Source organism: Tiliqua scincoides, chromosome 1 (assembly GCF_035046505.1).
Source record: "Tiliqua scincoides isolate rTilSci1 chromosome 1, rTilSci1.hap2, whole genome shotgun sequence".
In the NCBI taxonomy this organism is placed as follows: Eukaryota; Metazoa; Chordata; class Lepidosauria; order Squamata; family Scincidae; genus Tiliqua; species Tiliqua scincoides.
In genome coordinates, this window is record NC_089821.1 from 45,948,769 (window position 1) to 45,973,058 (window position 24,290).

The 24,290-nt window shown below is 40.0% G+C and overlaps 1 protein-coding gene across 2 annotated transcripts in view; it reads right to left on the reverse strand.

Moving 5' to 3' along the window:
* Window positions 1-24,290, reverse strand: part of PARVA (parvin alpha) — an 87,855-nt gene that overhangs the window by 14,038 nt on the left and 49,527 nt on the right. For both annotated transcript variants that reach the window (XM_066639107.1, XM_066639108.1), the window contains exons 2-11: window positions 21,827-21,916; window positions 21,643-21,713; window positions 18,319-18,421; window positions 16,162-16,302; window positions 13,837-13,952; window positions 12,182-12,240; window positions 11,266-11,285; window positions 10,117-10,178; window positions 8,321-8,389; window positions 1,037-1,138 (exon numbers count right to left, since the gene is read on the reverse strand). In XM_066639107.1, coding sequence (XP_066495204.1) covers window positions 1,037-1,138; window positions 8,321-8,389; window positions 10,117-10,178; window positions 11,266-11,285; window positions 12,182-12,240; window positions 13,837-13,952; window positions 16,162-16,302; window positions 18,319-18,421; window positions 21,643-21,713; window positions 21,827-21,916 — 833 coding nt within the window. The remainder of the gene's footprint in view (window positions 1-1,036; window positions 1,139-8,320; window positions 8,390-10,116; window positions 10,179-11,265; window positions 11,286-12,181; window positions 12,241-13,836; window positions 13,953-16,161; window positions 16,303-18,318; window positions 18,422-21,642; window positions 21,714-21,826; window positions 21,917-24,290) is intronic.

Genomic DNA, 24,290 nt, shown 5'->3' on the forward strand with positions numbered 1-24,290 from the left:
TAATGGAACTTACTTCTGAGTAGACATGCATAGGATTGGGCTCTCAGTTGATTAGCCAAGGATATTGACTATCAAGAGTTATAATTTGTAAAAATTAAAGCCCCTTTGAATGCCAATTTGGAAGATAAAGTGGATGTAAATAAATAAACTTCTTAAAGTGAGCATATAAAAAATAAAAAATGATTATAAACTCCTGTGCTTAACATCCAGGTAATAAAAATTTTATCTTAATAAATCACATAAAATCAACAAAAAAGTGATGCTTAACATAACAGAAGCATCTATTCACACAGGCTGATGTATTTCACTTATCAAGGGGATTACTGCCCCCTTCACTTATCAAGGGGCAGGAGGTCTGGTCTAGAGGGTAGAGCCTCCGTCTGTCTGAAGATAACATCCACAAGGTCGCCAGTTCGAGGCCACCGGCACCGTGCGACCTTGAAGCAGCTGACAAGCTGAAGCCGAGCCATTCCATCTGCTCTGAGTGTGAGAGGCCAGAATGTGAAGCCAGATTGGAACGAAACACCTTGAATGTAGTGGTTCTTGAAAGAAAGAACCTTCTTTCAAATTGTAAAAATCCCTATTTAATAAGGGATTTAAATAAAAGCCTGCCTATGTAAATCGCCTTGAATAAAGTCTTGAATAAAGACCAAGAAAGGCGGTATATAAATACCTATTATTATTATTATTATTATTATTATTATTATTATTACAGGGGGAAAAATTTAAGTCAGCTGCTATGCTTAAAAATGCGAATACATTTAAACCTCCACATACATCAAATAAATACTTTAGGCTGCAGACCTGTACATACTTACCTGAGATAAGTGAATTCAGTGGAGATTACTTCTGAGTAGACATGCCTAGAATTGTGCATTTTAAATCTCTCATGGTGGGACTAGTTACCTTTATGGGAAATTTCTATTACACTATTAGAACAGCACAAGATCATTCTACATAACGCTCCTTTTACTGCATACATCAAAGGAGCTAGTTTTTCTTTAAATACAAATATGAATTCCATTAACAGAATTACCTTTTGTTCAAAACTATCAGGAGTCAAGAAAAAGCTATGAAGAGGCACAAAATAACCTTCAAGAAGACCCATCAGGAGCACCAGATACACTCCATCTGCAAACTAAGAACAAAATAAAAAAATAGCATCATCCTTCAAATGATAACTTTCTGTTCTGTGCTGTGATCAAAATAGAGGGTGTCTAAAAAAATGTACGCACATTTTAATGAGCTCTAATTCAACCATACTTCATTGTAGAAAATCTGCAACACTTGAACATCTAAGGCAGGGGTCTCCAAACCCCAACCCGGGGGCCAGATGCGGCCCACAGCAAGCCTCTTATCTGGCCCGTGGCCAGCCTCTTGTCCCCTCAAAGCCTCTTGGCCCACTTGACCAAACATGATTGGAGCTGTGCTCTGGTTGCATCTGGAGGGTGTTCTAAGGGCCAGAGAGACTGAATGAATGATCCCATTCATTCATTTATTCACTCATCTAAGTTCCATCTCTAATTTATTTATATAAATTTATATATAAATTTTTTTTTCTGGCCTCTACACTGTGCCAAATATTTGATGCGGCCCTCTGGCCAAAAAGTTTGGAGACCCCTGATCTAAGCGAAGCAATTGAAGAAATTCATGGAACCATCCCAGCACACATGCTGGTGGATTTTTACAGATCCCTTAGTCAATGATGACAGCAGTGTTTAGCTAGCTAACTGGATCAAACAACTAATTCTGTGTACGCTATATGCAATTTTAACATAATAAATTTGACCCTCTAAAGTATGTGTACATTTTCTTGAGACACCCTGTAGTCATTGCTTAAAACAGACATTTAAGGCTGTGTCATGCATCTGACTAATTTTCATTAACTACAGCATGATTTAAGTGCAAATAAGGGCACAATCCTAACCAGATCTACTCAGAAATAAGTCCTATTTTGTTCAATGGGGCTTACTTTCAGGAAAGTGTGGTTTGGATTGCAGCCTAAATGTGTTAGGTGCAAAAAAAACTTATAGCCAAATCCTACTTAACTCCCTGCATGGTGATGTAGCTGTGTCAACGTGGCATGTGCTAAATCCCACAGGGGTGTTTCAGCCTCTGGAGGCCTCCCAGGGGTTAGGAAACATTTGTTCCCAGGATAAGCCTGTGTCAATCTGCTGGGTCTGATGTGTGCATGTGTTGCGTCATTACACAATCCAGGTGATCTAAGTCTCCTGATCCTGAGAGATACATCAGCTAGCAAGCTAGTTTCCTCTTCAAAACATCTGTGCACAGAACATGAGGCCTCCTAGTTTAGTCATTCACTTCTACCTGAAGTAAAGGGTCAGGAGAGGAACAAGTATGACTGAGGCCTGCTCCTAGTTCTTCCTCTGCTACAATCACAAGAGGGGAAAAATCAGAACAGAACCTAACTATGGGAACAAGAATTTAACCACTGCCTAGCCAAATGCATCTCCAAATGACTTCCTCATATCAAGCCATGGTTATTATTTCTGTACACAATGCTTTACCTCCAGCATTGGAAGATTCTCAAACCCAATCATAGGTTTTTCCTGTCACTCTTAGCATTATCTGTGAGAAAAGCCTTATACTACCACTCATCTGTTTTGACGGGAAAAACAGTTTTAACTCTGTAGTGGAATAGCGGAAGATCTGGCGAGGAGGTAGAGTGTGGTGTCCACAGTGCCCCTTGCTCTAAGTAAATGCAGGGTTAAAGCCCAGGTGGTAGCTGGAGGTGTGCTGCACAGCTGCAGCCACTAGAAGCTAAAGTGAACCTGGGAGCATATAAACAGCACTTGGAGGAACTAGTGGGTGTGGGTTGTAGAGGACTGGGTTTATTGACTTTGGACTGTGACTTGGTGTATTGACTTTGACTTGGATACCCTGACAGATTTGACTGACTTACCTGGAACCTGACCTTGGACTGTGATTTGGCTTATTGGCTCTAGACTCTGATTTGGCAACTCTCATTGATTGGACTGGTTTACTTGGAATCTGTGGACTGGAACTGGACTCTAACTTTTGCTTACTGCCCTGGTGAGTTTCACAAGGGAAACTAATCAGCCTTAAGCAGGCACGAGGCCCATTGGATTGGGATTTGGCTGAACAAACTCTCCCCAGTTTTTTTCCTCCTTTCAGTTTGCTTTCTGCAACAAACAAAAACCTTACATTTTTTTTTAAAAATCTCTAATACATATAGAAAGGGCAATGGCATTTGTTTTTAACCTTTTCTCTGAAAGCAGAAACAATAGAATTATTATAATAGAGCTCATATGTTCCACACATGGAGTTTTAAGCATTCAGATTTTGTTATTTTAGAATTTTTTCCCCTGCAAAGAACATATCATATTTAAAAACCTTAGAATTGTGCCAAGGAGATCATTGTTATAAAGTTTCTGTCTTTGTTGTTCACAGTACTTATTGCCAAATAAAACTTGAGAGGTTTTTTTCTTTTTTGAAAACCAATATTTACTCTATACATTCATGCAAACCCATATTTATTCTGTCCATTCTTGCATCTTAAACAAATAGGTATACAGGTGTACCCCTTTTTCCACAGGGGTTCCGTTTTGGAATCCCCTGTGAACAGCTGAATCCATGGATAAGGGGGATGCCCCCACCCTCTGGAGGTGAGGGTTGCTGTGAGCTCCCTCACCTTTGGAAGCTCTCCTAAGCCCTGCAGAGGCTGCTTGCATCCTCTTGCAGTCTCAGAATAACTGTTACTTCCAGTTTTATTCTAAAACTAGAAGTGATGTTTTTATTGCCTTATAAAGCATTCTGAGGTCTCATAATGACTTATAAGGCAATAAAAACATCACTTCCGGTTTTACAATAAAACTGGAAGCAACATTTTTCAATATAAACGTCATTCTGAGGCCTGACACACGGGTGGATGCGCATGGTCTCTGTGGGACTCTGAATACGCTCAGGGGGCACATGGGGTGCAAGTGGCCCCGTGGATCCAAGCTGTGGTTAACTGAAACTGCAGATATGGGATCCGTGATATGGGGAGCCTCCCTGTATATATTTTTCTTAAGAGTTGGCCTAAGAACAGACATGTGAAACTTCCATATAAACTTAAAGGAAATAGCTGCAGCAAAAAGTGTTTGCCTGTAATGTAGATACTTCAATATTACTGTCATATAACTATTACTAATAGTTACTGTCTGTAGAAGATCCTCCTTCAGTCAAACCCTGATTTTTTCAGTCCCCCTGCAAAAGATCCTTTCATTTAAGAACTGATTATTGAAACTCCTGCCTCAGATGTTATTCAGTCTTTTCTTAGCCTCTAGCAGTGCAAACAACTAGCAGTTTAAAGTTTGGTGAATGCCTATTTCAAAAGCTGTTTTGGGGGGTTTCCAGGACCAGGGTTCTTCCCATCAAGAAAACAAAGATACAGAATATATTTTATTGGTTTGGTGGTTTGTGTAACTACTTAACACCTCCAGGACATAATCCTTCACAACTTGTCAACCTTTTTCTCCAAATTCATACAGATGACTTCATATTAATGGGAAATGCAACTCAGTGCCTGCCAATGCTCCTTTTGCACCAACAGAATGACCAATCCTCATGCCAAATGTTGCATGGTAGAGGCAATGGGACTGGCAGGGCAAAAGAAAACACTTTTGGTGATTTGGATACTGTCTGTCAGTGTTTGTTGACTGACCCTTCTATAATCAGTAAGAACAGCAGTTCTGACTTTTCTTTGCATGTGTACATATAAATGACATTTTAATAGAACTATCAAGCTGGTTTATAAATGGGAAATGGATGGCATACTGGTAATCTAGCCCACTTTCCTCTGCCTAAGAGTAACCCAATCCAAACACCCAAGGAAAGGGTAGAATGGCACAGAATAATAACAGAGTATGCCATTCCTCCCAGTTTTCAGCTATGTCAATGTTCAGGGAGGATCTAAGTTCAGAATTTTCAAATTGCTTTCAAATGCAAAGCAGGGGTTCCTAAGAGACTTGCAGATGAATATACAAACTTCTTCTTTATGCTGACCCAGTCCCGTTTTTACGTATTTCTTGCTCAGGTAATGACACACTGAATGATCTTCTCTCTTTCTCTCTCTCTCTCTTGAAATTAGGGCTGTCATATGATTCAAGAAATCTTACTTGATTAATAGCCCAATTCTATAAAGTGGCTCTGCCACTAGAACTAGCATTCTGGTGGCAGAGCATGTTTTACAGCAGTGTTTCTCAAACTGTGGGTCAGGACCCACTAGGTGGGTCATGAGTCAATTTCAGGTGGGCCCCCATTCATTTCAATATTTTATTTTTAATATATTAGATTTGATGCTGCAATCGTATATGACTGCATTTGGGGAAATGTTATAGACCTGTACTTTTAACAAGCTACCGTGTATATACTTTTAACAATGAGAGTAAATGGGACTTACTCCTGGCTAAGTGTGGGTAGGACTGCAGCCTAGGATGGTGAAAAATTTTCCTGCTTGATGATGTAACTTCTGGTCATGACATCACTTCCAGTGGGTCCTGACAGATTTTCATTCTAAAAAATGAAGGTCCTGGTGCGAAATGTGTGAGAACCACTGTTTTACAGCATTGCAAAAGCTGAAACTGATGTCCTTTTCACACACCTTCATTTTCAATTGACATAAATATTCTTCTTAATATAAATTATCTTCAATATTCATCTCGGTAGTATTCACCATGGATCTCATGTCTTTCATCTGACATCCCTTTGGCATTTATATTAAATGTATTAATTACTACTTAGGAGGCAAGTCATTGTGCAATTTTGAAACAGAAAATAAAAAGCTGGTTGTAATTTATCACTCTCCTCTCAAATGAGGTGTCAAATTCATGCAGAACTTGTTTTGGCTGAGAATGTGATCTTCTTTTTCAGGGGAATTTTTGAAACATGCATTACATTTGTTTTTGTTGTGAGATACATTACAAAAGCAGCATTTCTAAATTTTCCAACAAAGACAAGATAAATTGGTCTGTAGATAAAAAAATCCTTTGTGGTTATATACATTTCCCTTTAGCAACAAGTGAGGGAAAGAGGGAGATTTTTCTAATCAGTCTAATCCAAATGGTTTCACAACAAGCATTACCTATATATCTTGGACCCTGAAGAAAAAGGGAGCACCCTCCCCAGCTTGTTTTGCTCAAGGGCATATTGATAAAACTGAAGGAAGTAAAACTCCCTGACTTTATTGGACTTACGTACTTCTTATGGACTTATATTCATCTCAGTGATGAACACTGAAGTCAGAGAGCTTATGACAAATAAATCATACCATCCAACATTAAGAAACAAAACTAGAGAGATATCTAGACATGTGAACCTGGTTGTCTTGACAGTCTAACAGCAAGGTACACACGAGTAATAATAAAGATCAAACTAAGCTGACCAGAGTACCTGCACCTGGAAGATTTTTGCACCAAGATGATCTCTGGAACTAGACACTGGAGAACCATGTACTCATTGGGGGAAATGTGGGAGTAACATTAAAATGTGTTGCAGTCAAAGAATCATGAGCAGAAGGCAAACAGCAGCTAGCACTATTCCACACTCACTTATGCAGTTTACACAAATGTTCACAGTGGGAGCCGTAAATTCTAGAACAGTTGTCATGTTTTCACTTGTGCCAGAGGTTGCACAAGCAGAACATTAGCTTCATCTTTAGTATACTATGTTCTAACACAGAGGTGCCCAAACCCTGGCCCGCGGGCCACTTGTGGCCCTCAGGGGCTCCCAATCTGGTCTGTGGGAAGCCCTCAGTCTCCAGTAAGCCTCTGGCCCTCTGGAGACTTGCTGGAGCCCATGCTGGCCCAACACAACTGCGCTCAGCGTGAGGACGACTGTTGGACCTCTCACCTGAGCTGTGGGATGAGCTCCCTTCATTACTTGCTGTTTCACATCTGTGATGCAGCAGTGGCAGTGAAGGAAAAGCCAGCCATGCTTTGTGTAAGGCCTTCATATAAGTTCCATCTCTAATATATTCATTTATGTAAATTTATTCAAATTTTAAATGTAAATTAATTCTTTTTTTTTTCCTGGCCCCCGACACAGTGTCAGAGAGATGATGTGGCCCTCCTGCCAAAATGTTTGGACACCCTTGTTCTAACACAATGTGTAAAACCATCCTTCTGTGAACAGAAGATGAGGAAGGGCACCTTTAGAATCATTCTACTATAAATGAAATAAAATAAGAAAGCACTCACAGAGTTTAAATAAAAGACTTCTGACAATAGAAGACTTACAGAGATTTTCCCATGGCAGTAGGTCAAGTAAGGAGGCAGAAAATCAGGGGTAATCTGGGACAGAAGTTTCCAGTTCAAATCTCACCTAGCCATAAACTTAATAATTGGTCTTGGGCAAGCCTAACTTCAGCATTCCACCTGCCATATGCAGATAATGTTGCTGTGTGAATTACAGACCTATCCTAACCTGCACTAGAACAGGCAGATTAAGTGGCCTGCGCTGTATCCAGTGCAGGTTAGGAGGTGGCTGGTGCACAACTCTGAGTAAGGGGACATTTTTCCCCTTACCAGTGTTAACACCCCAGCCACCCCTATGGGGTTACTCAGATCTGCGCCAGCAAAATTGCTGATGCAAATCCGAGCAGCCCAGTATAGCCACCTCTAAGTTGCTAAGGCCGGTCCCAACCCCCTGGCCCAGTCTGCCCACCGGCCCACCTTCCCACACTCAAAGCCACCCCTGCTCCACCCTTCTGCCACCATCTCCAAACTTACATGTGTCCAGTTGAGATCCGGTGCCAGGAGGCTGGCACGCATCCTTGCACTGGCCTACCCAACACATGAGTCATCGCGAATGTGCTTTACAGCACATTTGCAACATTTGTAGGCCAGTGCAGGGGCCTTGTGCCAGTCCAACGCGACATTGGCATTATGCTCTTACTTACATTAGGTATGGATTAATGACATTACTCAGGCAGCAATCCTATTCACACTTACCCGGGAACAAGTTCCATTAAACTCAGTGGGACTTCTCAGTAGACATGGGATTGCATGACAATGTACATGAAGTGCGCTGAGTACTTGAGAGTGATATTTTATTACTACCAAATGGCAACTCTGTAGTAGGCCCATCAGGTTGCATTCTGCAATGTTGCTACCAGCATGCAAGGATAAAATTAACAATAACATCTTTTATCCAACTTTAGTCAGTATAAAAGCAAACCAAGAACAAACCCAATGTGGCAATATACCCGCTCCCATCCTCAACAAAAGCCTAAACATAATAACTGGAATACATGAAGACAATGGGACACTGCTTGGCAAGCCCAGCTGTTCAGACCTACCTGGGTTTCCAGTTCTGTAACTTCCAAGTTCAGCTTATTCAGGTGCTTATTCACAAAAGTTATGAGGGTCTAAAATTTAATCATATATATGCTACTTTTAGATTTGCAAATATTAATTGTAAAAATGTACAAACATTAAGCCAAAGTTTGAGATTGTTTTTTTAAAAATACGTTTTATTGAATTCATTTATTTGCTTGCTTATTAAAAGACAGGAAAACCTGTCCAACTTTGTCGCAAACACTCAACAAATAATGAATATGTCACTATAATAGAATAATGAAATCTCGGCTGCAATCCTATACATGTTTACCTGAATAGGAAATGCATAGGATTGCACTGCTAGAGTAGAGAAAACAATAATGAGTCACCAGGTAATTTGATGCACGTCACATGCCATGGCTATGTTCAGAGAAGCTGCACTCATCTATACAAAGTAGAGATCACAAGGTAGCATTCTATAAAAAGAAGATTTGCATCATCTTGCCTATAACTCCTCACTTATGTGATAATGCTGAGAAAAAAACTATAGAACAATGACATTCCTAGGGAACAAAGATATTCATTTTTTATTTAAAGTACAAAAAGTAGATATGTCACGTGAGGCTTTTAAATGATACTTTTTGCATTCCTATTATTCATTTAATACCATGTAGCATAGTAGTATACATGGTGCTTCACGGAGCAAATAAGCAAGCAAGACAGTTCAGTGCCCTCAAAAAGCTTATCAACGTTTACTTCAACAATGAGAAAGAGAAGCAGTTGGTTCTTCTCCCTGTACATGCCTTAATGATACTTTCCTTTCATACTCCCCAAAATGTCTAGCTAGCCCTTACCTGGTTGCTATAAGTAGGGTTTATTGTTGCTCAAACACCACCAAGCAGAAAAGGGTGGAGCACACAGGTGGGACCTTCTTATCTACTGATTTGACTCACTAGTGATACTAGGGTTCACCTTTAAATGCCTTGTAACAAGGGAAAAAAGTACCAAAATCCAATTCCTACTTTTGCATTGTTAAACTGCACTGGTTGCAAGCTTCTCAGGATTAAAGATAGCTTTAAAGACCCAATTCAGGTTTCTTGCTTCTCCATTGCTGCCCCAGAATGAATTGGTACAGATGCTATACCGCATTCAGCCACTAGATGGGGTGAATAATGGAATCTAACTGAATAATTTTATTCCATTACATTCCATTATTCACCCCATCTAGTGGCTGAATGTAGTATACCATCAATACCAATACATTTTGGGGCGACAATGGGGGAGCAAGAAATCTGAAAGTGGGTCTTTAAAGCTATTTTTCCACTGATTTTTTTTAATCCACTGGGGGTTCTGGAACGGAACCCTCAGTGGCTAACAAGCCGCGACCTGTAGTTCACTCAAGCAGCTGCTTTATCAGTATATAGAGGGATGTGCAATACATGCCTAGACTGCATGTAGCGCATAAATAGGCAGGGGTAAACGATAAATATCTGCCACATACTCTGCACATGCAACAGCTACTCCCTCCCTGTCTCCACCTCCCTTGGGTTCTATGGTGAAGAGGGAAAGAGTTCCTTTGGGGCTGCATGTGGACATGGGCAGGAAGCCATTGCAATGAAGCTAGCAGTATTTGTCTATTTTTTTAATCCAATCATATTAGGCAATGATAAACCCATATTAGGCAAGAACACAGACTGTAGTTCACACACTCTGTAGTTCAGAGTTGAACTACATGGTTGCTTGAAAGCTTTAGCTTTATATTCAATGAAGTTCTGCATAAGATACAGTATATCTAGAAACAACAAGACTTCCCAACCTTTTTCACAACATTGAGTTTGTCCGGAGCATGGTCAAACAGTGTGTCAAATGCATCCCGCTCTGAAAAACAGGTGATGATAATTATTAGTTAATATAAAATTGAACAATGAGAATTCTGGGGCAGGAGGGGTCTCAACTGCCATCTAGTCTTACTGAAATAAAGTATCTGTAACTGAATCCACCTTGACCTTTGGTTACCAAATTCACACCTACCAAACTAACCTATTATAACACCTATTATTGTTCTCGAGTTATTGAACATTTGGAGTAGATTAGCATGAAAGAAAGACAACAGTGGAAGATAATGACAGCATTTGCAAATTCTTAAATAAGTTTTAAAAAATATTTGAGAAACTGAAATGCTTTGCAAACTACATTTGGTCAACGTTATGCTCTCAAAGGACCATTAGGTGTGGTTTATTCTTTCCACTCATTTGCTCATCCAATGAACACCAAGAAGTCTCTTGAAAAAACTGGCTTGCAAAATTATTATTATTATTAATAATACATTAATATATTTATTATATACTGATATTATTAATATATTAGGGTGGGGCCAGGATTCAACACTTGTGAGATAAAGCAGGATATAAATTTGTAAATTATAACAATAAAATAATGTGAAGAAAAAACACTGGATATACTCAAGAATGTTTTTCTTTATCATTATCAATCCGTGTACATTAAAACATCTGAACAGCAATTCATCTTGGACTCATGATGGAATTGTTAACACATTGATATGTAGTTTTAACTAACTATTATTTTTCCCCCCAGAAATAACAGATGTGGGGCAAAGCTTCTCCCCTGCCTTGCCCCAGAAATGCATGTGATCTTTTCTATGCCCCTCAATTTTTTTCTGGTGTTGTCACTGTGGGGCACTTATATGTCCACAGATATCCATGTAGGCAACATTTTTGGAGGGTGGACCAGAAAAGCAGAAAATCTATATTAAAAAATATAGATTTGGGGCGGGGGGGTAATGAAAAGGCTAACATATTTGTTTGAAGCACTTATTATTTACACATTAACCAAGAATATTAATCTGAATTCAGTTGCTTTTGAATGAAATGAGCAGCTGCAGTAGGATTAATTGAAGTACACTTTAGAAACCTCTGGAAAATGCTGGGAATCAAATGAGACTTACCATGCCGTCCTGACAATGCCCTGTAGAAAAAGAAATAATGCAATTATATGTGTACACACTCTCACAGTAATTGAATGTATTTCTTTCAGTGCAGAAAGAAAACTGTATATATGGTCAGAATAAAAATGTACCTGGTCACACACGGGCATATATTGCCTGCTCTCATAGCATCTGAGGAATACCCCCGGAGGCTTTTCAATAACATAGCATAATCTTTAGTTACTTCAATTAAACTCAGTGCTTTTGCAAGATCACAACTGCAAAATCCACTGAAGGGAAAAGAATGAGATGATGCAAACCTCTTTCTTTACTCTAGAACAGGGGTTTTCAAACCTCTTTGACAGGCAGCTCCCTTGACCTACTGAGCTGTTGGCTGCAGTTCCCCATTAAGGCTACAATGCTATACACTGTAAAGGGCAGCGGGTTTCTTCGCGAGGATTCCATGGCTCCCCTTACTGGTTTGTTTTTTTTAGATTGTGAGCCCTTTTGGGACAGGGAGACATTAGATATTTGATTTTCTCTGTAAACCGCTTTGTGAACTTTTTGTTGAAAAGCGGTATATAAATACTGTTGTTGTTGTTGTTTCTGCAGCTCCCACGAGCCATGTCTCACCATTTGGGGACTACTGCTCTAGAACTAAAATGCCTGAGTGAAAAACAATAAAAAATATCCTAGAACATTGCCTATGTTTTTGACATGCAGTCACAACAGACATTCTTCTTTTTTATTTGCCATCCCTTCACTTGTAAGTCATATTATCTTTTGTGAAGCCTGCTCAGAGCCTTCTAACTGTGGTCCAGACTTTGTGATCTGGACACAAGCAGGTAAAACATAATTAGTGACAGAAGCATGCCTCTCTTAAAGACCTCAATAACAAAATTCAAATACACATCAGAGAACAATGGTGTTGACATACTCAGTGTTACCAGTTATTTCTTCCTGGATTTGTCGAGACTGGAGAATTCCCTCTCGTTTCTGAAAAAGTACACACACATATTGAGAGAGACAGAGAGAGAGCACAGCCACAAAGACATCAGATAAGAAGCACAAATATAAAATCATTCCTTTTTAAAAAGAGAATTATATTGCTTTCATTTGTGCATAATCTAAAAGATAAAAAGGAGCAGACCTCACTCCAATGCAATCAGACAGACATAAAATGCCACCTGCAAGAGGAAAACAGAATGACCAAAATAGATTTGGTCTACGCCTTTTGTCACGTATCTGCAAATCACAAAAAAACCTGTAAATTGACCCATATTTATGTAGCACTCTGTCATATATTTAAAATAATTTGATCACCTTCTATTCAAAGCTCATATTTGATCTGAAATAATTACAATCAAAGAAATGCATTTGAAATCATTCCTCTTCTATTTCTCCCCTCATTTATGTTTATTTTTTTACTTATTTTTTTACTTATTACTTATTTTTTACTTGTTATTTTTTACTTATCTTATATTTATCTTATATATTTTTTACTTATTATTATTTTTACTTATCTCCCTTAATTCCAAAATGGCTCCCCCTCATTTCCTGCCTTGATCCATAATATTTGTGAGGCCAGTTAACTATCCATTACCTCCAACACATAGGCATTGGATCAACCTCTTAATGGAGACTACTCCTTGCACAGATATGTTAACATTTATTAGCTTTCCAAGAAAAGGTGAGCCAATTAAGGGCCAAATCCTATCCAATTTTCCAGTGCCAGTGCTGCTGTGCTAATGGAGGATGCACTGTTTCCTGTGTTGGGGAGGCAGTCACAGAGGCCTCCTTAAGGTATGGGAACATTTGTTCCCTTACCTCGGGGCTGCACTGCAGCTGCACCAGTGCTGGAAAGTTGGATAGGATTGGGCCCTAAGGTAGGAAATAGGGAAGACAGCAGAAGAAGGGAGAAATATACTGAGAGAGGGATTTTGATGGAGATTAACACCAGATCATTACCTTTACACTGTGAAGTTTACAGAAAAAGTAGTAAGATCTTCAAATAAAAAGTAAATATTTATTCAAAGAGTCAGTTTAAAATAAAAGACAGACACACTCCAAAATGTGTTAACATTATTTGAATGCATTTGCTTCTTTCCAAAGGACATGCTTGGATAGATAGGTTTTGTTCACCAAGTTTATGTAAAAGCCTAAATTTGTGATCAGAATCCATTAGAATATATAAAACGAGGAAGGCATTTCTTAAAATTGTGTTCAATAAACAAACATTGACTACTGTGTATTCAGCCCAAAGCCTCATCTGAATATTTAAAATATAAAAGGACACTGCAGGAAGGCCACCAGAAAGGTGGGTAATATTAACATCAGAGATCATTTCATGAAAACTGTACACTTACACTCCAAGCTAAAATTATATTTGATATTAAATGTACTAATGTCACAACTGGACTCTGGTGCAATCAAAGGCTCTCAGTAAATACTCAGCTCTATGGAAATAATACTTCTATTTACTTTTCTTTATTGAAGAAATATCAGCCAGAAACAAACGCATGTTAAATTGCTTTTACGCAATTTCTCAACTTAAAACAGTGCACAGGAATTTTAAAGATACACTATTCATACCTGGACAACGACAACCTGAATAGATACATGATCTGGAAGTCTGATTGGAGCCCGAAAGAACTGTGACAATGCAACCAAAAGGTGCAGTATTGCAACTAGACTTTTCGCATGGACAGCTGAAATAGATTAAGAATTCAAGTAATGTAAAACAAACTAAAACAAATATTTATTTTCACATACAGGACCCCACTCTCTGGCTATTGGAATACGTTATCCTATGGCATCTCTGTCCACTAGAGATTGTAGAAAGTGTATTTTTTCCTTTAACATTTTCTCTTTCCTGCCATAAATCAACTGGTGCTATGAAAATAACTCAATCAACAATATTTCACAGGTCAGATTATGTTGCATGCTTAGATTCTGTTGGCTTGAAAGATGGAAATCTAAGCTTGATTCAAAAAGCGTATTTTATTATGCAGCGGTATTAAGTGGTATCTGTGCGCTCTCCATGCCATTCCTTTATCCACACTATTCCAGTGTTGATTTATGATCTATCAAAAGGATATTTTTGTATTCAAAACATGCACTTAATTCATTTTTAAGTGTCACAATGTCTGCAGGAAGACGCATGAGCCCATTTAAACCGTACCCTTGAGCAATAACTTACTAAACTGAGCGACTCAAACATTCCTCATGAACTTGTTAAGTGTTCTTGTCACTTATTCACAGCAGGTTTCATTTGTGTAGTTAACGCTAACAAGGCTTCAAGCTATCAAAAAACCTTACTGTAGGAAACTTTGAATCCAATATCAAATCCCTAGCATCAAATGAAATAATTTTCACCTATGTCACAGCAGCAGTATTCTTATTATTGCTTTACTGTTTCTGGATTATCACTGAATTGACAGGTACTATTCTTAAACAATATTAGAATGTAGGCGCTGTATTGACCTTTTCCCTTATCTTTTAGACTATGATAATGCACAACCTAGGTGGCAAAAGGACCAATGACACCTTTTCCTGCAGTTTTACCTCTTTTTGTGTACAGGTAGCTCTGCAAACTGAAACACATAATACATTTTCCAAATCAAAAAATTGTACAGGTTTCTGCAAGGCAAAGATGGAAGCGCTGCTTTTAGCAAAATATACACAATGCACATGAATACTGATTCCAGTCAGCAAAAGAGTTTGCATACCTAGGCTATAATCCAGCACTGATTTTAGCTGCATGGGACCTCAGTGTTCTGTAGGAGTGTGTCGTGCATTGGTGAGAACACTGGATTCAAACCAGGGAAACCTGGGCTCAAATCCATTTTTCACTAAGAAGCTCACTTGGATGCTCTGAGCAAATCCCATCTCTCAGTCTAACCTAGCTCACAAAGCCATTTTCAAGAATAAAACAGGATTTCTCCATGTTCACAGTCCTGAACTTCTTGGAGAAAGTGCCATCCAGGCATCTGACTCTTCTTCTTCATATTTACCACATAGTGGGAGAGGACAGGTGGCAGGGGGGAATGCATGTCTTGGCTGAAGATCATGAATGACCACTAGCTGCACTCAGTCTTGTCACTTCAAGCTGGTGGGTGAGTAAGCAAGTGGTGATGCTGTCAGGGAGCAGCAGTCACCCAGGCCAGGGAGACAGCAGTAGCTGTTGCAGCTCTTTGCTTCTGCTACCACAGCTCAGGCAGTCAAGGAACAACAGTCATTGCTTTTCCTCTGTCCTGTTGGGCAGTGTCTCCCAAGGAGGAAGGGACATCACTGCCATAGGGCAATCTTATAGATGGCGCCAAATGACCACTGCTACCCAGAGAGGCAGGGAAAAATTGTGGTGGCTACTGTCTTTGCTCATCCTGCTCAACAAGTCATGCGTACTTGGAAATAATTGTCATTCCTATTGGCAGTTTTGCAAGTCCCATAGAGAGAGATACAACAGAAACAGGAGAAAGAAAATATATATATAAAAGTAGCAAGAGAATATATATAAACAGAAGAAAGAATTAAATCATTCCCTGGATATGTATACAAAGCCATTGCACAGTATCATGTATGTAACAGGAACTTAAAACATATAACCATATATATTTATGGTTAAAACATATAACCATTTATATTCATATAAAATATATGAATTTAAAAATTCAGCATACTATTATGTGGATAAAAGAAAACGGCAGTAACAGTTGTACTAGCAGATATTTTATGTCGGCATATATAAAATCACAATTCTAGATGTGCTGAATCTAAATAGTGCTGATTCTCCATCTTCTAATTAAGAGTACATTTTTGCCTTTACATACATTTTAATAGATTTTTAAAATGCAGTAGAAAATATAATTTTTAAAGCAATCAGTAAGCATGGATTCCATTGCGAAATGCGCAACTTACAGTCAACGTTCCACTTGATACTCCTTGGAGGAAGTTTAAGGGTTTCATTGATCTTTTCAAGTACTGTCTGTAGCTTCTGCTTCTGAGCTATTTCAGACTGTGTGACTTCAGCAACATTGAGTTTCTCGCTCTCAAGCTTCTCTGAAGTGATAATGGAAGAAAAAGCAGCAAGTCTACACCTCAGCTCCACATATCATGTGCAATGTGAAGACATTCTGTTCCACATACCACAATGGATTTTCTGTAGATAACTAGTTTGAAGTCTAAAATCAACGCCTGGCAATTTCTCAGTCTGTCTAGTCAGGGGCACTTCATCTTCTGTTACAGACCTCTATTCTCTAAATTAAAGTACAAGGATGTCAACTCATTTTCCTTTATTTATCCTAAATAATAATTCTATGTATAATTAAAACACAATGAATTGCATCCTAACATGCTTGTGGATTAAATCACAGCATCCTCCACAGCTCATGAAAATCAGTCTGAGAGTTGAGGGATTCTGGACTAAGAACAGATATGGTATGGGGATGGTCTGCAGAGAGAAAGTGGATCAGATAGCCATTTCTCCCCTAGAACAGAAGTATCTTTCATTTGTTTAGAAAGATGTTAGGATACAACTGAATAATATCTTAATGCGAACTAAATACAGCACTATCCAGTTAATTTCAGTATTTTATGTGTTGAACATGGTGCTTCCAGAGCTCTAGATCTTAAAACTGGATGTCCTTAATTAAAATATATTGCATTACAAATTGACAGGCTTGAAAAACAGGTCCTTGTTATGATGCTTAGTAGGATGTGAAAGAAACCAGAAAAAAGTTGTTACTAAAATTTTTGAGAAATCTTAAAAATGAAGGTTCTACAAGGGCAATATGTGGGGGCACTGAAGCACCACATTTATTTATTTAGTATTAGGTGGCAGTGTTCTGACTTGGAAGTTGAAATGGACATTAATACTGTTGCAGTTTGGATTAGGAAAAAAAGGGCTATAAATGAGTAAAATCAAGAACATCCTTTTATAGACACTATACTAGTGGTTCTCAAACATTTTAGCACTGGGACCCACTTTTTAGAATGACAATCTGTTGGGACTCACGAAAGTGATGTCATTAACCTGGGAGTGATGTTATGGCTGAAAATGAACATCATCAAGCAGAAAAAAATTTTAAAACACCCCATAAAACAAAATCATATCAAATTAATTAAAAGTTTACAATAAGTTTAAGTTTACAAAATTATTTAAGATGAAGAACCACTTTCCTAACCCTCCCACATAGTTGCTGATCCTTTAAAAAAAATTCCCCAAACATCCCAAAAGCTGCAATCCTATCCACCTGGAAAGGATTACCCAGGAGTAATCCCCATTGACTATCATTGTTAAAAGCATATATACGTAGTAGCCTGTAAAAATACAGATCTGTAACATTTCCCCAAATGCAGTCAAATACCATGGTAGCCTCAAGTATAGTTAAAAAATAAAATACATATTGAAATGAATGGGGACCCAGCTGAAATTGGCTTGTGACCCACCTAGTGGGTCCAGACCCACAGTTTGAGAAATGCTGTTACACTAAAAGTGTGGAATAAACTGAAAATTCCTTTGAATACAGACATCTCAACACTAGCATCATATACTGAAAATGTTTTTTCTAACTTGGTTTAGTATGAAGTCTGGAAGAAATATTGTCTACTATGAAATTCCAATGGCGGAATGGTATCTCTACAATACCTATGTCCCACATAATGACATATCATTCTCAGAAGGTCCAAGTATTAAGATCACTCCTAGAGGCTCTTTTCTGAGGTTCCCTGCCTTAAGCAAAAAAGAAGATGACTAAAGACAGTTGTGGTGTCCTGGCTTTGGAACATCCTCCCTAGAGAGACTTTGCTGGTGCTGAACGTAATGTCTTTCCAAGTGAAGACCTTTTAATTTGTCCAAGCCTTCAAAAGACCTTTTAGACCAATTGAAGCTTTTAGTCCATTGTTCCATTTTTAGGCCAAATCTACTGGTAGCCATTAGTATTGTTCTGTTATTTAAAGTTTTTGATGTGTTTTGTTTTGTGTGCCGAGTTGCACAATCTGCTTACATTAAGGGATCTTCGGGTTAAATAGCAGCCTATGAAAGCCTCATAATAAATAGACATTGTGATTTCTTACCAAAAAGTTTCTGCAGTACTTGTCCATCATACAGGTCTTCAGCCAGGTCTTTCACAATGATTCGTTCTCCAACCAACACATCATTAATCCAATCAATTAACACCTGTGCAAGAGTTGTAGACTTAGTAATACCACACACATAAAACCACAGACATGTATGAAACCGGAAAGAAGAGTAAGAACTCACAAGAGGGGCAATATATCAGAAAGCATTTGATGCAAAGGGAGAAGCAGATAAACATATTTAAGGTGCATATTTAACAGGGCAAATTAGCTTGCCCAGGTAGTGGGCATATCTGGGCACATGCCAGGAGACTATGTGTCTCATAGGGCTCCGGCTGGCTACCACAGGAGTCGCAGCAGTCTTAACATTGCTTAAGGACACTTTGAGACAAATGACATTTTTCCAGTTATTCTCTAGGGCTTACTGGTCTTTTGGAGGGAAGAAAAGGAAATAATCTACTTATGCCATTCCACTCCCCACAGAAGCCATTGCAGCTGGGATGCTCCTAGTTGCATTTCCATTGCTAGGCACATTCCATTGGCCAGGTGGGGGAGGGAAAGGAAGAGTCCAGCTGGACACTTCCATTTTCTCCCAGAGGCCACTGTGGCTTGGAAACTCCCAGCAATGGTGGGACATGCAAGAGCAGGCCTGGAAGTGTAGGAGAAACTGCCTACCTGCTCATTTCCAAGGCCACTAAGTTGAGGGACATGTAGGGAGGTGGGAACCAGCCTGGGGGGTGAGCAGGGAGTGATGCATGCCCACACCTGAGACATTCCAAAAATCCTCCTGCCCCAGAGCCCAGTAAACACTGGTAAGAACATAAGAACATAAGAACAGCCCCACTGGATCAGGCCATAGGCCCATCTAGTCCAGCTTCCTGTATCTCACAGCGGCCCACCAAATGCCCCAGGGAGCACACCAGATAACAAGAGACCTCCCTTGCATCTGGCATTCTGACATAACCCATTTCTAAAATCAGGAGGTTGCGCATACACATCATGGCTTGTACCCCATAATGGATTTTTCCTCCAGAAACTTGTCCAATCCCCTTTTAAAGGCGTCTAGGCTAGACGCCAGCACCACATCCTGTGGCAAGGAGTTCCACAGACCGACCACACGCTGAGTAAAGAAATATTTTCTTTTGTCTGTCCTAACTCGCTCAACACTCAATTTTAGTGGATGTCCCCTGGTTCTGGTATTATGTGAGAGTGTAAAGAGCATCTCCCTATCCACTCTGTCCATTCCCTGCATAATTTTGTATGTCTCAATCATGTCCCCCCTCAGGCGTCTCTTTTCTAGGCTGAAGAGGCCCAAACGCCGTAGCCTTTCCTCATAAGGAAGGTGCCCCAGCCCCGTAATCAGCTTAGTCGCTCTCTTTTGCACCTTTTCCATTTCCACTATGTCTTTTTTGAGATGCGGCAACCAGAACTGGACACAATACTCCAGGTGTGGCCTTACCATAGATTTGTACAACGGCATTATAATACTAGCCGTTTTGTTCTCAATACCCTTCCTAATGATCCCAAGCATAGAATTGGCCTTCTTCACTGCCGCCACACATTGGGTCGATACTTTCATCGACCTGTCCACCACCACCCCAAGATCTCTCTCCTGATCTGTCACAGACAGCTCAGAACCCATCAGCCTATATCTAAAGTTTTGATTTTTTGCCCCAATGTGCATGACTTTACACTTACTGACATTGAAGCGCATCTGCCATTTTGCTGCCCATTCTGCCAGTCTGGAGAGATCCTTCTAGAGCTCCTCACAATCACTTCTGGTCTTCACCACTCAGAAAAGTTTGGTGTCGTCTGCAAACTTAGCCACTTCACTGCTCAACCCTGTCTCCAGGTCATTTATGAAGAGGTTGAAAAGCACCGGTCCCAGGACAGATCCTTGGGGCACACCGCTTTTCACCTCTCTCCATTGTGAAAATTGCCCATTGACACCCACTCTCTGCTTCCTGGCCTCCAACCAGTTCTCAATCCACGAGAGAACCTGTCCTCTAATTCCCTGACTGTGGAGTTTTTTCAGTAGCCTTTGGTGAGGGACCGTGTCAAACGCCTTCTGAAAGTCCAGATATATAGTGTCCACGGGTTCTCCCACATCCACATGCCTGTTGACCTTTTCAAAGAATTCTATAAGGTTCGTGAGGCAAGACTTACCCTTACAGAAGCCATGCTGACTCTTCCTCAGCAAGGCCTGTTCGTCTATGTGTTTTGATTGCCCTGTGTCTGGTAATGTGTTTGCCCTATGTGTTTGGTAATTGCCCTGAGTTTGCCAACCCTCCCCATGTTAAACCAGAGTAGGCTGCAACTACCCTCTAGATTCCTGCTTTCCTAACAGGCTGCCAACATTGCACACAAATAGTAGGTTGCCATTTTGTATGTGCAGCAGAAACACCATAGCACTGCTGCTGGTTCCCACTGTGCCTACAGGACCAGGTAAGATAGTAATGGGGTAGAAAATGGGCAGAAAGGCAGTGGGAAGGGGTGGATCCAGCAGCAATGGTGCACACCAAATCCTATCCCCTCTACTGAAGAGTTCCCAATCCAGTTCTCCTTGGACTTGCGTCAGCTACAGAGCTGGTGCAGGTCAGAGGAGACCAACTGTGGAGTGGGAGTCTTGTGGAGGGGTAAGGGAAAATAATTCCTCTTTCCCCTCCTAAGCCTCCCAATCATCTCCCCCCACAGCCCACGGCTGGATACAGAGCACACCTTTTAGGTGTGGCTGCATCAGGGGGTGAGGACAGGAATGGGCTCTAAGTGAATTCTGATTAGCTGTTGATTTAAGATATGCTTGAAGATAATTGATAAATATACAAGTTATCAGCTGAAATAAAAGATGAAGATGTAACAACCATCATCTTAAACATAGTTAGATGCATTTAAATGCCAACTAAATTCAACATGGCTTAATCTTTATTTATTTATTTACAAATTTATACCCTACTTTATCTTCCTAAAGGGCGTTCAAAACTTATTGTGAGGGCTCCCAGTGCCTGAAAAAGTCTAAAAAAATGAAAAAACAACAACCTGGGCTTCCAGTTTTCACAACAAAAGCAGAAGTGCCTGCTTTTTTTTTTTTTTAGACTTTTGAAAGTATGGGGAGCCCTGAGGAGGGCTTCCCAGACCCCCCAGGACTGCAGTGCTGGCTGCAGATGTGCAAAACGCCCTCCCATCCCTGGCAGCACCACAATCCTTCCCCCCCTCCCTGCTGGTGAGTCATGACGCTCCAGTTTGGGAATCACTGCTCTACAGGCATATGCTATTTTTTGTCTGTTTTTAAACAAGGGAGTTTGAAAGTGTGTGCAGAATTACCTTCATCAGCTCTTGCAATTTTGGGTCACTTCTTGAATTAGGATCTATCATTGTTCTGACTTCATTTTCCTCTTTGACAAAAAAAAAGGAGAAAAGAAGACACAATGCACATTAAAGAAGTCATGCTTCTGACCATTTGATGACATCAAACATTTAGGTGAAAGCAAAAGTTGATTCAAATTACCTAGCATAGTATCTTCAGGATCCAGTTCAAATGGAATCGGGCTGAGCGGTAAGTTAATTGCATTTATTCCTTCTTCTTGTAGTTCAGACACTGAAGGAGAGGGCGGAAGGTAGTTTAGTAACATTTCATCTAATTCTTTGTATCTAAGTAAAGCAAGTGCAATGACTCTCTTTATGCAAGTGGGTCGCAACCTGATTTTTGGTGGGTCACGCAACGCCACCTACCGCCCCACCAAAATTTACAGGCTGCTGAGATTTTGCTTTTTTAAAAAACACACGCTGCAGTTTTCAGCTCACTCTGGGCTTTGCAGTGTTCTTCTTGACAAAAACACACTTGTTAGCAACAACACAGCGATATGAGATATAAGACTGCCATGTGTTGGCTCCAGCAGCAGGCTTTTTGCATGTAAAAAATGTGAAAACTCAGCACCCGGAAGTGTTGACGGTGATGTGATGTCATCATCACACTACTGTCAAAACTTCTGGTTTGCAGAGCTCCACACTGGAGGTGGGTTATGGGGCAGGAAAGTGCGAGAACCACTGTTCTAAATAAAAGGGGGTAGGGCACGGGGAGGATTTAGGATACAATTCAATGCTTTTCAATAGGCAATAATGGCATGAACTAAAAGCATTCATTTCATCTGAATCTTTGTTGCAAACATAAATAACAAAAGAAAAATGGCCAAATCCAGATGCAGCTCTCATGTGTAATTCATAAGAAGCAATTCTGGCACTCCTTGGGAAACCAAGAACTTACATCAGGCACTCCCTTGTAAGCTTTTAAAGATTCTTCTCAGTTTTGTTACACTAATCACTGGCAAAACCCCCAGATAATTTCCACCAGCAGTACTAATCCATTTTCCCATTCTTGAAACAAAAAGCACACATTAGTTCAAGAACAGTCTATGTCAACCGCATTAAAAAATACTTTCATATCAATTTTGTCTGCCATAAATTGAACAGAAGTACTAGGCTTGTGCAACTCAGCATTTAAAAATAATGAAGCATTTTTCCCCAAATATAGTTAATGTGCATCCTATTAAAAATAAAGAAGTTAAGATTTCAAATTCTTGTGGGTACCTTCCTGGCACCTGGCATTCTGCATTATACCTCAGTCATATCAGGACTTTCCCCACATTTCTTTCTTACATGAAAGTGAATGTTACAGTTAATCTAATATACTTCTTTTGAAAATTGTTGTAACATTGTTGAAAATTGTTGTACCAACCCACAGGTACCCAGCGCTTCTGAGGATAACAACAATTTGCATGCTGGTCATTGAGAAACTGAGGTGAGCAGATCTATGTCAGATTTGACACTAACATTCTGCATGCAACACCATACAATTCAGAAATATTTAATATTGCCTAACATTTTCATAGCATTTTTTTTGAATGTGTAAAACTCTTCATATATTTTGTCTTGATGTAATTCTTACAGCAACCCTGTAAAGTAAGTACAGGCATGTGCCTATATCTGCAGGGGATCTGTTTTGGAACCCCCTCTCCCCCGCAGTTAACTGCAGACTCCAGGGAACACTCTCCCACCCTCTGGAGGTGAGGGCAGCCTCCGGAGGGTCCTCTGAGCCCAGCATTGCCCATGCACATCCATCTGTGTCCTCTGCCGGGCTCAGACTAAGCCTTAGAGATTTAAAAAGCCGGTTTTTCCGGGAAACCGGAAGTTACTTTTTTTTTTTTTTTTTTTTTACCTCTAAGGCTCAGAGTCTAGCAGAGGTCATGGATGGATGTGTGTGGGCTCAGAGGGTCCGGGGGGGGAGCGTGCATGGGGGGCCGTGGACCTGATGCATGGATAAGTGAATTCACAGATATGGGATCTGCAGGTACCAGGCTCCCCTGTATTAGCATCCACAAATTGCAGTTGGGCAGCTGAGGTTCAGAGAAAAAGGCTTGCCTAAGGTAATCTAATGAGCATCCATGGCAGAGGCAAGATTTAAACCAGAAAGGTCCAGATCTGCAGCCAAGTCTCTTACAGTGCAATCTTGTGCCTGTCTACTAAGGTGTAAGACCCAATGACTTCAATGGGAGTTATTCCCAGGAAAGTGTGTATAACGTTGCAGACTTAGCCATTACACCACACCACCTCTTGTATAATACTATCCAAGCAGTCTGTGTTCCCCCCCCCCCCCATAGCCCATTTGATTTTAATGCTGTGGTCTCTGTTAGAATAAAACTTTCACACAAACTGTTATAGTGAAATATTTATGCATAAAAATATGTTCATCATGGAAATTGAGAACAAAGTGTTCTGTATAGAAATCTTTATTTTATTTATTTAACTGAAGATGTTAGGAATACATCCCAACATGTCTCCATCGTGTTTGCCCATTCAAGATGCAAAACAGGTTCCTGTGGACACCTGAGGCATTTAAATCATTTTGCTAAAGTGTGTGTGTTGGTCTTTTGGATTTCTCAGACTTCATCAAGGACCACAGGGAAAGTCTCCAA